This window comes from Dipteris shenzhenensis, chromosome 20 (assembly GCF_047967505.1).
Source record: "Dipteris shenzhenensis isolate YYH24624 ecotype China chromosome 20, Dip_SZ_1.0, whole genome shotgun sequence".
Taxonomy (NCBI): Eukaryota; Viridiplantae; Streptophyta; class Polypodiopsida; order Gleicheniales; family Dipteridaceae; genus Dipteris; species Dipteris shenzhenensis.
Genome location: NC_141615.1, coordinates 4,803,969 through 4,817,815, shown reverse-complemented (window position 1 = coordinate 4,817,815; position 13,847 = coordinate 4,803,969). Strand labels below are relative to the sequence as shown.

The 13,847-nt window shown below is 40.9% G+C and overlaps 1 protein-coding gene across 4 annotated transcripts in view; it reads right to left on the bottom strand.

Moving 5' to 3' along the window:
• The window catches only part of LOC147889157 (DHHC-type zinc finger family protein), a 78,368-nt gene that overhangs the window by 40,026 nt on the left and 24,495 nt on the right, over nucleotides 1-13,847 (bottom strand). For 3 of the 4 annotated variants that reach the window (XM_087391423.1, XM_087391424.1, XM_087391421.1), the window contains 2 exons: nucleotides 10,167-10,277; nucleotides 9,986-10,084 (listed from right to left, as the gene is read on the bottom strand). In XM_087391423.1, the coding sequence (XP_087247549.1) occupies nucleotides 9,986-10,084; nucleotides 10,167-10,277 (210 nt within the window). The remainder of the gene's footprint in view (nucleotides 1-9,985; nucleotides 10,085-10,166; nucleotides 10,278-13,847) is intronic. The other variant, XM_087391425.1, reaches the window with a different exon arrangement.

Genomic DNA, 13,847 nt, shown 5'->3' with positions numbered 1-13,847 from the left:
TTCCCATACTATTGTGAGGCATTTAGGGTATCCGATTGGCTGGAATATCACCCCTCAACAACAGCTCAAATGGGTGCTTCAAAAGATAAACAAGAAGCTGGAATACTGGCATTTGTCCACTTGGCCTCTACATGTTCAACTTCGGATAGTACAGTCTATCATCATGGCATATGTGCAATTTTTTCTGCCTCTTCTTCCCTGGTCTTTTAAGCATTTGGCTTCCTATATGTCCCAGGCTATGGAGATATTTTGGAAAAGCAAATCTCACAAAAAGGCTTTGCGACTACTTCCCATGCAGTCCGTTTGTTCTCCTAAGACTCATGGGGGACTGAATATTCTCAATCTTCAGTTTCATATGTTGGCAAGAAAGAGCACCATGATTGCTGATTTTTTTCAACAAAAACAGCCATGGGCTATTATGCTAGCAGCTATGTGTGGTAACATGATGTCCCATGCATATGGGCATTGGATTACAGATCACTGGGAAGCAGTCATGTCCACATTTCAGGGGAAAATTCCTGGTTATCCTGTTTCTACTGCTTTAGTCATGATTGGAAGAGAATTCTCTCTTATGCTAAATGGTCAGGTGCTTCTTCCCATCATGGTAATTCTCTTCGCTTGGAAAGCATCCATTGGAGCAAGGTGTTTGAATCTCCTCTTGCTTTACAGGCTCCTATTAAAGAATATAATCTCATGAAATTGGGCATAAGATTTGTCGGAGATGTTGTGGATCAACATGGTTATGTGCTTTCATTTCCACAAGCTTGCAGGACATTCCCCTTGGGTCTGCATCATAGGCCCATTTGGAGAATACTTACAATTATGTTGCAGCCATTTGTTCCTATTCCTCCACTGTTTGTACAGGACAGATTACTGGACTGGAATCTGACTTCCTTATCTCCCGATACCTGCTCACTTTCAATGCATAATCTGGCCTCCTCGATGGTTTACAGATTTCTTCTTCCACCGCCATGGACTGATAAGCATGCCAACACTCTTTGGAATTTGGATAGGCCTTTATCTTGGTGGCAATCACAACTCAAGAAATTTTGGAAAGCTAAATTGCCATTGAAACAGAGGCTTTTCTTTTGGAGATGTATAGTGGGAGCTTTTTCCATTGGGGCGAAACTGGCAGCACGTCGCATTGCTTCCCCTTCCTGCCCCCGTTGCTCTCATCACCGAGAGACAGTTCCCCATTTGTTATGGTCTTGCCCGCACTCTCGGATATTGATCACTCATGTCTCTCATCTGCTGCGGCTTCGGTTTCCCTCTATCAGATTTGGGAAACTCTTCTGGATGTTTGGATGCTTCTCATCTCAGATGTCTCCATTCCTCCTTTTCTTTCACTGGGTTCGTTTTTGGGTTCTATGGACTATTTGGACACAGAGATTGCACTCTAGGATGGGACAACAGTTTCCTCAAGCATATACTTTCTTCAGAATGTCCCTCAAGCAATCTTTATATGACAGTTATGCTGCGAGGGACTTGGATGCTACTAGCCTTGAAGTGTTTTCTGACTGTTTTTGAGTTCTTCCATTAGGCTCTCTTTTGGAGTCTAATGTCATGTACATTGATTTCATGTTAATAATATAGTTACTGGCTTCACAAAAAAAAAAGTGTGTGTGTGTGTGTGTGATTGTAGCACCTTATTTTGAGGTTGCTACTCATATAATATAATCAATCAAAGATTTCACCCCAAAAAAAAATTGTGTGTGTCTGTGTATGTGTGTGATCCTACTTTTTCTACTTTTCTTTTTTTCAGACAATCTTTGCAACAATCTCTCTTTGATTGCTTGCAAAGTCGTTATATAGACTACAACGTATACTTGTCATATACTGAAATTTTCACCTGATGTACTCTTGAGCTCCCCTTTCAAGGGGAGCTATTTTGTAATATAAAGTGTGTGTGTGTGTGTGTGTGTGTCTGTATATAAATTTACTGCACTGGATATTACAAAAAAAAAAGTGTGTGTCTGTATATATATATGTGTGTGTTTTTTTTAATTTTTTTTAATCTATATACGTGTGTGTGTGTGCACACACACTTTTTTTTTGTGAAGATTTTGATGCTTTATATTTCACAGCAGCTTCCCCTGAATGGGAAGCTCAAAAGTACATCAACAGAAGATCTCATTATATCACAAGTATACATTATAGTCTATGTACACACAAACACACACACACTTTTTTTGGTAAAATCCATTGTATTTATATCCTCATAAATTTACAATATGGGAAGTCTGCCACACACTAGCAATGAACTCCGAAAGAGAGCCCAATAGAAGAACTCAAAAACAAGTAGAGAACACTTCAAGGCTAGTAGCATCCAAATCCCTTGCAGCAAGACTGTCATGTAAGGATTGCTTGAGGGACATTCTGAAGAAAATATATGCCTGAGGAAACTGTTGACCCATCCTAGAATGCAGTCTCACAAACACACACACACACACACACACACACACACACACACACATATATCATTTTCCACACACACACACACACATCTTTTTATGAAATCCATAGAAATTTCTATTACATAAGGCAATTCCCGAAGAGGGAACTTGCAATTACAGCATCAGAAGATCTCAATATAGGACAAGTAAACAGTCGAATCTATATAGCGAACACAAAGACAATCATAAAAAGATTGCCTGAGCGACATCCGGAATGATTTCTATCCTTTCATAGAGTCCACAGTCCCCAATAGCAAACCCAAGCGAAGTAAATCCTGGCCTCTGTGGATGGATTGCAAAAATCCAGAATAGCTTGCCAAAGCAAGCATTAGAAAATCCAGCTCAGAGACACTACTGCAGGAAAAGGCGAAAATCACTAGTGACAAGGCATTGCCAGAAAAGATGAAGCAAGGATATCCGTAGAGCCCAGCATCTATGATAAACAGCAAGAGCAATATGTCTTCATGACAAGAGTTGTCCAAACGGAATAACTCCAAGCATCACCCGCCATAAAAATACATGTTGCCGAAGAGAAGGTTTGCAGCTCCAAAGCTGTTGCAACCTTTTGCGCCACCACTTAGCATTACTAGTCCTGGGCAATAATACTCTTGTGGGCCATGCTTCGAGCACTAAAAAGTCTCCATAAGAGTATAGATGAAAGATAGATATATTTCTTACCAAACATCGTCAAAGGTAAGAAGAATTGTATGTTGGCAACCAAGATCGATTGTACTATACGACGCCGAACATGCAACAGCCAAGTTGCTAACTTCCAATATTCCAACTTCTTGTTAAGCTTCGTAAGCACCCAATTTCCGTTTGCTGGCAGCGAGTAACAATCCATCCCAGAGGATAGCCAAGATGACGAACATGATTGGGCATCACAATTCCCCACGCCATAAAAAGGGAATGCCAGTCCTTAGCATGTAAGGGAAGAAGCTTGGATTTTTTGAAGTTTAACTGCAGGTCAGCACAATGATAAAGCACTCACGAGCTGTGAAAGATCCTTCTTATTATTCTTTTGAGTTAAGAAGGAATCATCAGCATAGGCTTGTGCAATCATGGGCTTTCGTCCTTGTATCTCCAAATCATGCAAGGCATCAGTATCCACAAGATAATCTATTTATTGAAGCATCAGATGGTTAGCTATTGCATAAAGCAATGCACAAAGAGGGCATCCATGCATGACTGAACGATGGAGAGTCCACTGACTAAAAATGTCTCTTAAAAAAATGCATGCACTTTTACTATCACATTACATCCAGTAGATAACATGCTGCATGTTATTCCCAAAGCCCAAACATTCCATGGTCAAAGAGATAAAGTCCCATTGTATAGTATTAAATGCTTTGGCAATGTCTACCTGCAACAAAAGTACATCTTGTTGAGTGTACTTGGCATATTCTATCCCAACATAGGCATGAGCAACATTATCCGTTATATGACGACGAGGTATGAAGCCATATTGGGTAGGATGTATACCATCATGCAAGAAAACTTTAATTCTATCAACCACCATTTTAGCAACCACCTTATAAATAGCTGGCATGACGGTAATGGGTCTCCAATTAGCACACGATTCACAAAGATGCTTTTTTGGGAGCAACTTAACCAAGCCCTTCTTCCAAGCATGAGGCATTTACTGATTTTCCCAAGCAAATTAATCATATGCAGAAAAACAGACTTGAGAGCAGCCCAACATGCAAGAAGAAACTCCACACTAAGGCCCTCCCAACCCGGAGACTTCCGTCTACCACGTGCCTCAAGTTGTAGTGCCTGGGCAGGAGTGATAATAGGAAAAACATGCTGTAACAACTCCTCTCGTGCCAACAAAACGTCCTGTGAATGAAAATCTAGGCTCCCAAATTGTCAGGCAAAGTGGGTTCACTACTACAGGCCTCACACACACACACACACACACACACATTTTTTTGTGAAAACCACTTACTTTATATTAGTAAAAAATATCCTTAATATAATGTCCTCAAAAAGGAGGGACATTTGATTATACTGTCAAAAGATGTCATTATATGATAAAAAGGGAGGGTAATCCAGATCTTGTGTACGTAGACAATCAAAGAAAGATTGCTGTAAAGATGCATGGAAGAAATAATACTTAGACAAGGGACGGTCACCAAAGACTCTATGATTCCGGTCCTCCAAAGAGTCCATAATGCCCAATAACGAACCCAATAAAAGAAAAGATCAAATCCCTGTCTGACAGAATGAACACTGAAGCTCCTAAATAGCGTACCAAAAGTTGTTGTAGGAAATCGAGCCTAAAGTCGGAGCTAGAGCATGAACAGGAAATCACGAGATTCAAGGCAATACCAAAATAGGTGAGACAGAGACTCCCGCGACAGGAGGAGCAATGTGTCTAAGAGCTTAAAGCTGTCCAAACGGTAGAACCTTAAGGAGAACTCATCAAAAGAAAACCTGTTTTGACGAAGCGGAAGTTTACAAGCCCAAATTTGCCTCAACCTTTTCCTCCACCATGGAGGAGAACGTGCCATAGCCCAAATGTGATTCGCATGAGCTGAAACCCAAGAATGAGGCTGCAAAACCTTATAAAGAGAGGCAACTATGACATCTACTAAAAGCATAGATGACAAGCAAGAGCCTTCGAGTGGAGAACCCAATCCTTGAGATGGTCAATAATCTCTCAAGTCGAGGAAAAGGCTGAAAATCACAAAGCATCTGCTTTAATAAATGCCATGAAGGCCCATAATGCTGTCCCAGATTATATTTCCTGGCCGTTGCTGGAAAAGATGAAACCATACCTGCATCAACAAGGACATCATCCACCTTTGGATGAAAGAAAATATGATCGACGAGGTTCTTGCGCAGCTGAAGGTGGCAAAAACACCTTAGACCAATGCAGGCATTCAGCCCCCAAGGAGTTGCCAACAAGCTTCCATTTAAGATGAGAAAGTATATGTTTCCAATCAAAGAATAATCATCAGCATATGCCTACACAATGAGTGGCTTTGTTCCACAAATCTCCAAACTATGCAGTGCACCCGAAGCAAATAAATGATCCATATAAACAAGCATAGGATGAGTGGCAATTGCATAGAACAAAGCACTAAGTGGGCAGCCTTGACAAACCGAACACGCAAGATTCCATTCATTAGTCAAATCCACTGCCAAAATAGCTACAGCCTTACTATCCTAATAGAGCCAGTAAATGAGATTTTGCATTTTGTTTCCAAATCCCAAAGAGCGCATAGTCTAGGGCATGAAATCCCATTGTACCATATCAAAGGCCTTAGCAATATCCATTTATATCAAAAGGACATCCTGCTACATGTATTTAGTATTTTCAATTCCCACATAAGCATTAGCAATATTATCAGTCAATATGTCGGCGAGGAATGAATCCATATTGGGCACGATGTAAGCCCTCATGCAAAAAACCCTTTGATATGGTTTACTATCATCTTAGCAACTACCTTATAGATGATAGGCATTAATGTGATGGGCCTCCAATCTACAAAAGACTATGATAAGCATTTCTTAGGGAATAATTTGATCAGCCCTTTCTTCCATCTGGCTGGCAAATACTATGTTTCCCAAGCATGATTGACCATATAAAGCCGCGCAGGTACAAAGCCATCCGAGAATTGTAGGAAAAATTCCACTATAAGACCATCCCAACCCAGAGCTTTCCATCTGCCACATGCTCGAATGGCATCTTTCAACTCCCTTTCCATGAATATGCAAGGCTTGACCACAAGATAAAATTGGAGTGACATGTTGAAGAAGCTCTTGCCGTGCTATTGTCACAGCATGGGAGGAGGGAAGAACATTGCCAAATTGATGAGCAAAGTGAGTAGCACATGCTTCAGCAAGTTGAGCTCTCGAAAGATTCCAGCTACCATCCGCATTTTTAACCCGACAAATATTTTCACTTTGCCTTTTATAATGCAAACTTGTGAAGAATTCCTTAGATGAGCAGCCTTTATCTAGGAAAGCTCTTAGCCTGGCCCTTGTTTCCCACGTTTTAACCTTACGTTAATCATTACATTGCAAGAAAGGTTTAGCCCAACATAGAGAAGAAGCCTGAACAGGAGATAGATCCCAGAGTTGGCTAAGTTATTATAAGTCCTAACACATTTAAGTCTTACCATAATCACAAATCACATGCTGCAAGCGGGCAACAAAAGTAATCCCATCATTATGTAGTAACAACTACCATTATACTTTATTCTTATGAACAAGCTCGCCTTAGCAAGTTAGTATACATTTTCATGATTAGTTTTGTGCGTGCACGACAATGTAATAGCCGTTAGTTTTAGGGATGGTGCTAGCTTGTGTTTTTACTATGTCCCTTGACTTGGTAGCATCCTCTATTTAGAGTAATAGACCTTGCATCCCATAGATATTCAAAATTCTTTGTGACATTCTTTCAAATTATATGCATGAAATCATGCTCATATATATTGAGAACACCCACTCATTCCTAAACCATATTGTAGTCTTGTTCCTAACCATATTGTAGTCTTGTTCCTATAAAAATCAATGTGGTATGCTCATCAAAGTTCTTAGAGCTTGAGAACATTGCTAGACTTTTTGGGGACATGAATAAAGCCATTTCCTAATATTTAAGGCCTCTTTTCTAAATATTCCCATTAAAATAGCTTATTGGGAAAATGCTTATTCTGTGACCAGAATATTTGACAAGTTTGAATGCTTGAAATTACAAGTTATCCAATTCATTTAAGGATATATTAATAGGCATAGATATCTTGCAAGCAAAGTTAATTATTTCCCAAATTATTTCAATTTTATATATTTGCAACCGATCCTTTCATACCTTTATGGAATTCAAAAGTCTAATGGAGAATGAAACAATCCTAAGTGGGAGAAAATGGGATCCAAGAGACATTAAAATGGGCCATAACTCTAGCATTTAAAATAAATGGAAAAAAGTAACTACGTATGAATACAAACTTAGAAAAACTAGTATGTGCAGAATGAAACAATCCTAAACTATGGAGAACAAACCAATCACAAAGCAAAATATGCTTCAAATTATGATAAGGATGCCATAATTAACATTATAACGTTGCTCACAATAGACATGTTGATAAAATTGTATGGAAACAAATGGGTGTATACTTATGGGTTTCTCATCATGCTCACTCATACAACTCAACTTAGATTATATGGAAACAAATGGCTTTATACCTATGGGTTTCCCATGTGCTCACCCATATGGTGCACAATTGAAATAATAATGTATATATTTGAAGTACAAGTTTACGTAAGAATGAGAAATTTTCAAATGCATTCTTTATTCATTCACATATGCATGTCATAATTATAGCTTCATTCACATGCATGAAAAATCAGCATCCATTTGACAATGAGCCCTTAAAGGTTCAATAGCATCACGCACTTTGTTGATAAGAAGAAACCTTATGTCAGGCAATCTGCCATTTTGCATGTCATAGAGAAACAGCTGCAACCACAGTGGAGCATGATCCGAGTATGGAAAGGCATAATCAGCCCACATATTACAAGTAAATGCATGATACTGGTGCGCATAAAACATATACCACAGATCTAAGCGGGACAATATGCAGACTACGCATTATGCTGAAAAGTATAGCCTAGAAGCGATGGTTTAGTCTCTTTCCACAGATCAGCAAGATCAAAACACGAAAATAGCTGATTCCATTGCTCTTTCTCCAAGCAAGCAAATGCATAAGACCATAGGTATTATCTCCCAGCTGCGGCGGTGCATTATTGAAAACCCCACAAAGAAAAGCATTTTATCTCCAGATATACGTAGCATAGCCTGCCAGATTAATGCCCTAACGTATGAAGATTGGCGAGCATAAATGCAGGCAAATTCATGAATCTCTCAAAAGACATTGCAAAACAAGCGATCTACCATGTCTATCATTGAAAGCCACAACAGGCTGAAGACCATGCTTGACAAGAGAAACTACCCAAGGAAAGCAATCCTCTCCGACATAGAAAATCTCATATCCTGCAAAATGCCCTGTCCAGCCTGCATAACAATGCTGACTATGCTCTTGTAGAGCCACTATGTCAAGCTGTAATATTTTTTACATACGCACACACAATCTTCCACCTACGCAAGTCACATAATCCCTATACATTGTAAGTTAAACATTTGATTTGATCCAGCATATTTACAGATTTACAGATCTGCATATCAACCTCAAAATCCAGAGCAAGATCCTGCAGCCTAACCAAATCATGAGGGTTATAAAGCAGGAGAGGCCTCTTGGGCGAGACTATTTTCTGGGGAGATTGCAAACCTTCATTTGAGGGTTTGTCTTTTTGTTTTCTCTATGTTGTAGAGGGTAATGAATCATTTCCATTGCCAATGGGGGGAATTTACCTTTCCCCTTATCTTGAGCCGTTGGGGCTGGTTTACTCTTTTTCGGGAAGGGGAAAATTGAAGTGAGGAATGAGTAGTGATTTGAGGAAAGTTTTAAAGCTCTTCAAACTTCGTAGGAATTTGATAGTTACGATAGAAAAAGCAAAAGGATATCAAAACTATCTTGTGTGAAGTTGACTGAAAAAGGTGATGAAATGGGCAAAAGAGAGGGAAGCAAAGGGAGGGACAATAAGCAGTATAAAGAAATGGAGAAAAGTGGCAAATTTCAGGGTTATGGGAGTAGCCACTTAATGTGGATTGGCAATGAGCAGTATAAAGAAATGGAGAAAAGTGGCAAATTTCAGGGATATGGGAGTAGCCACTTACAAAATGAAGCCAGAGGGAGGGACTTTTGGCCCCTCTCACACAGAGAAGCTATAAATCAAAGGAGGGGCTAGTTAGTATGAAAACAATGAAAAATGCAAGCATTCATAAAAATGAGAGTTTTCTAACCTCACCCTCGCTCAAGCCATGCAAGATTGTGCTACTCCACGCTCACCAATCAGAAAAAGTTGGCAACATCTCTTGTTCTGGAAGTCTATCAGGTTTTATGGTGGGCTTTCATAAGCCTAAGGAACCGAGATCCTTTGAAGAGGCAAAGGATAATTTGGATTGGCAATCCACAATGGAAAGAGAAGTGGAATCCATCTTCTTTTCTTGTTTTTTAAATGAAGTCTTACATCCAATCAAGTATCACCCTAAAGGGTGACCAGCACACCAGAAAAGGCTCATATGAAATTGCCCTAGACCTTTTGCAAATCAAATTCACCTCTAATATCATACGAGATTACCCTACTTCTAATATCAATATCTATCATTATAAGACTTTCAGCACTTCCAAGACCTCAGATTTAGAAATATATGCATAAACCAGGAAAGGCTCATCTGAGATTTCACTTGACCTTTTTCACCTCTGATCTCAACATCCATCTTTATGTACTTTCGTTACTTTCAAGACATCAGATTTATAAAGCATTACCATAAAAACTGATGGAAGGCAAAGAAGATTTGAACTTTTACGGAGCAAAAGAAAATATCTGCACTTTTCATAAAAACAATTTACAAAAATCAACAGTTTTTGCTTCCAGTAAACAAAAACGAAATGGTTAGGAAATACCTCAATAGTTGTTTTGTTGTGCAGCAACAGATATATGTGCCATGCAAGGAGAACTATAAGTGCAATTGAAAGTGGGGCTAGTATAGTTGTGCAAAGGACCTGTTCAGGACAAAAAACAAAACTAAGCCTTGAATGATATCTTCAAATTAGTAAAACAGGGGCATTTGCAAGTTGAAATTACTTTAAGAAGAGCTGAAGTTGCAATGAAAGAGCTGACAGGTGGAGCTCTTGAGGCACCAAATTCTTGTTCACTATCTCCTAATACATCCATGGCATATCCTGCAAGAAGTATCTGTAATCCAGAATCTAACATGATTATGCTGCATATAAATCATGCCAGAGCTTAAGACCAACATAACAGCTAGCAGGTGACACATAAACTCAACCATCTTAAACTTCAAGCCACTTTGAACGCTTAAAAACAGAGAGGAAAAGATGAGGAAATTTTAGTTCCAGCCGCAATGTTGGAGTTCGTACCAGCCCTGGCCTCTCTGGTTCTCTGTTTCCATTTTTTGGAATTCAAGCACGAACTAGTCATAGCTTACGCTCAAGAATGAAATATTGTTGCGGAGTCAAAGAAATTGTATAGTGAAGGCATGGCAAGATTAATACTAAAGGCAAACATTTTTCCCAAATGTCTGAGCAGAAACAATACATATGGCAGTGATCAATATTTCAGATGGGTAGGTTGACTAAATGCTGAGCTAGAGCAGGTGTATGTGGAGCACATGGCTCCTAAGAAGCAAAGTGTGCCGACTCTTGAAGGCACTCTACGGGCTGAAACAAGCCAAAAAGGTACAGCAGCCCCCAAGAAGGAGTTCATATCTGATGCCTTAGAAGAGGATAAAAGAAGGAACAGCAAGGCCTTAAATGTCTTGGTTCGAGGTCTTTTAGTGGGAAATATTCCAATAGAGGATGCCAAGGCTTTGTTCACCAAGATGGGTGTAAACCTCACACAGGAAACAGCTTGGAGAGTGGGCAAGGCTGAGACTCTGGCAAGGCCACTGGTGATGAAACTCCAGACAACAATGGACAGGTCCAGCCTCATGAGCATGAGGGCAACTTTGAAAGGAACTAAGATAAACTTAGATGATGACCTCACAGTCCTACATCAAGAGCACCCGACAGAGGGAATGGTACGTGTGATGGCATCTCGGCAAGCATAAGAAATGGGCTGCATGCAAAGATGGGGAAAGTGATCATCAGAGAGAGCAGATAGGGAAGAAAGGGAAGAAAGGGAAGAAGGGGGCAGCACATGACGGTGTCTCACTCATGAGATGAGAGCACAAAATAGACTGAGTATGGCAGTGTGGAACTGTAATGTTACCCTCTAGTCCAACCCAAGGGGTTTCACAAAGACCTACACTGACAGAGACATGATTTTCTAAACTGGGAAACATGAGAGCCCAGAGAGGGGGCTGTCCACGTGACAGGATACACCTCGGAGTCAGCCCATAGGAGAGAGATGAGGACAAACAGCAGGATACGAGGCTCTGGAGGAGTGGCAATTCTCTTCAAATCACATCTAAGGCCGCTTATATCAATGATGCGGAGGGAGGAGCATGCACCCCACATGTGGATACGAGTTCAGGCACCTCACACACAACCGATTATTCATTGCAATATGCTACTTCCCCCCAAACACATCATCATATGTGCACGAGGTCACCACAAAGGAACGCAGCCCATACGAGACGGTATATGGCGATGGTGATATCATGGAATTGTCTAGGCAAGGGGAGATTCTCCTCCTAGGTGACTTCAATGCGTGTATGGGGAGTAGATAGGTTGGGCTGCTTGGCTTCGGAGCTGACCTCCTCAAAGTACCATAGATAGATCCTGTAGAGCTTGGGATAGCGAGGCACTTGAAGGATGCACCACAAGTCACGGGATATGGCCGACACTTACTGGATATGGGAGCACTGCATGATTTGATCATATAGAATGGCCTTCACTGATAGCTGCTATCCGGACGGCTCACTTGTTTCCCACATGAAGGGGTACGAGTACAGTGGAAACGGTGATACGGAGCATGGTATTTCGGAGTTTCGACAACGGTGGAGACAAAGTTTCAGTTTTAAGGTTAATAATGTATATATATTATACATGCATATATCATTAATGAAATATAACAAAAATTTGAAATATACATCTTTGATCAAGTTCAAAATGACTTATAAGACAAAGTCATATGGAATGGAACAATTCATATTAAGTTGAGGATTCAAGAAGTAAAGGAAGTTGAAAAGGACGTGGAGATTCTAGAGAAGGAAAAGGACCTTCCAAGCTTGATGCAGGTGCAATGAAGGAAAAGGACAAGCAAAGGAGAGTAGGCGAGAAGCAAAGGAGAGAAGGCAGGTGCAGAAATCACGATTCGCCGAAGCTAGAAAATGGTCCATCGAGCACTGCACAGAAAAAAATAGGGGAAGAAAAAGAGCCTATCCAAAGCTTTGTTTTGCGTTTCAAAAATGGCTCAAAACAGCCATACATTTTCGGACCTTCCAAAACGGCATTTTTTAAAACTATGCCCTCCTTCCCCACTTGGCACTGATGGCGTTCAACAAACAGGTCACCACGCCATAGGACAAGACCCACCAGCCGCCCTACCCGTGTTCAAATAGACTTTACCATGCCCTTGATACGATCTATATGAGCCACTTGTCTCGCCCATGTCTCAGACACTCTGGTATTAGTTCATGTCGCCCATGTCTCAAACACTCTGGTATCAATTCACCATGAAAACTAGGAGGGGAGGCATCTTGCTCACTGATCTGATGATCAAATACTGCTATGCGCAGATGGCATAGTCCTCGTTTCCTCTTCAGCGGCAATCCTACTAAGACACCTAGAGGCCCTAGAAGTGTTTTGCAGAGAGAGAGATCTAACAACCAACCTTGGCAAGACCAAGGTTATGATCTTCAACACCTCACAAGCAGTACTTCATCAACAAAGCTTCAATTACAGAGGGGAGTTCAATGAGATCGTGTATCATACACCTATCTAGGGATAGTCTTCATGGGGCCACTTTTCACAATAAGTCATGCAGCTAGAACTCGACTCACACAAGCGAAAAGAGCTCTAGCTCGACTCGAGTGATAGTACTTTCAGACACACTTCCAGGATCCCTCAACGAAGGGATGGTTATTTCACACACTTGTCAGGCCGAGGGGAGCGACCTATCAACACCCAACTGGCGGAGATTTAAGAGGCTATAGGTGACGATGGAGGCCAAAATGATTCGTAGAAAGCCCTCGGTCCCGCATCAGATCATACAGGTAGAGTTCACTATGACACCACTTCAGAGTGATGGCATCTTCCAAACAATGACACATCCTTATAGGATATATGCCTTATCTAGTTGGAGGTTACTGAGGTTGCCATTAGAGTCATCCAGACGACTAGTTGAGAGTGGGGTTAGCACAATTTAGTACGCACGCATATCCAAATGGTTTGATAGTCAGGATATTCAGATAGACCGCCTTCCCCTCTTTCAGTACAGGTTGGATATCCCATCCCTCCAGATCCTGCGAGATGAGATCAACCGTATCGTAAGGTTGGATCTACTCCAGCTCTATACATCATGGACCGAAGGGGCTTTCCCACCAAGATCCAGTTCTACCATGCTCAATTCTTGAGAGTATTAGAGGATGGAGTTATTATCAGGCCACAATATCTGGAGGACAGACGGGTCTCACACGCACCGAGAATTGCCATCGGACAGAGGCAAGTCTCCTCCCATCACCTAAGGATTGAGGCAAGGAGAGCCATAGGCACCCCTAGACAGCAGCGGATTTGCAGGTTATGCACATTGACAGAGGTGGAGATAGAGGAGCACTTCCTATATACCTATCCCACCTACTAT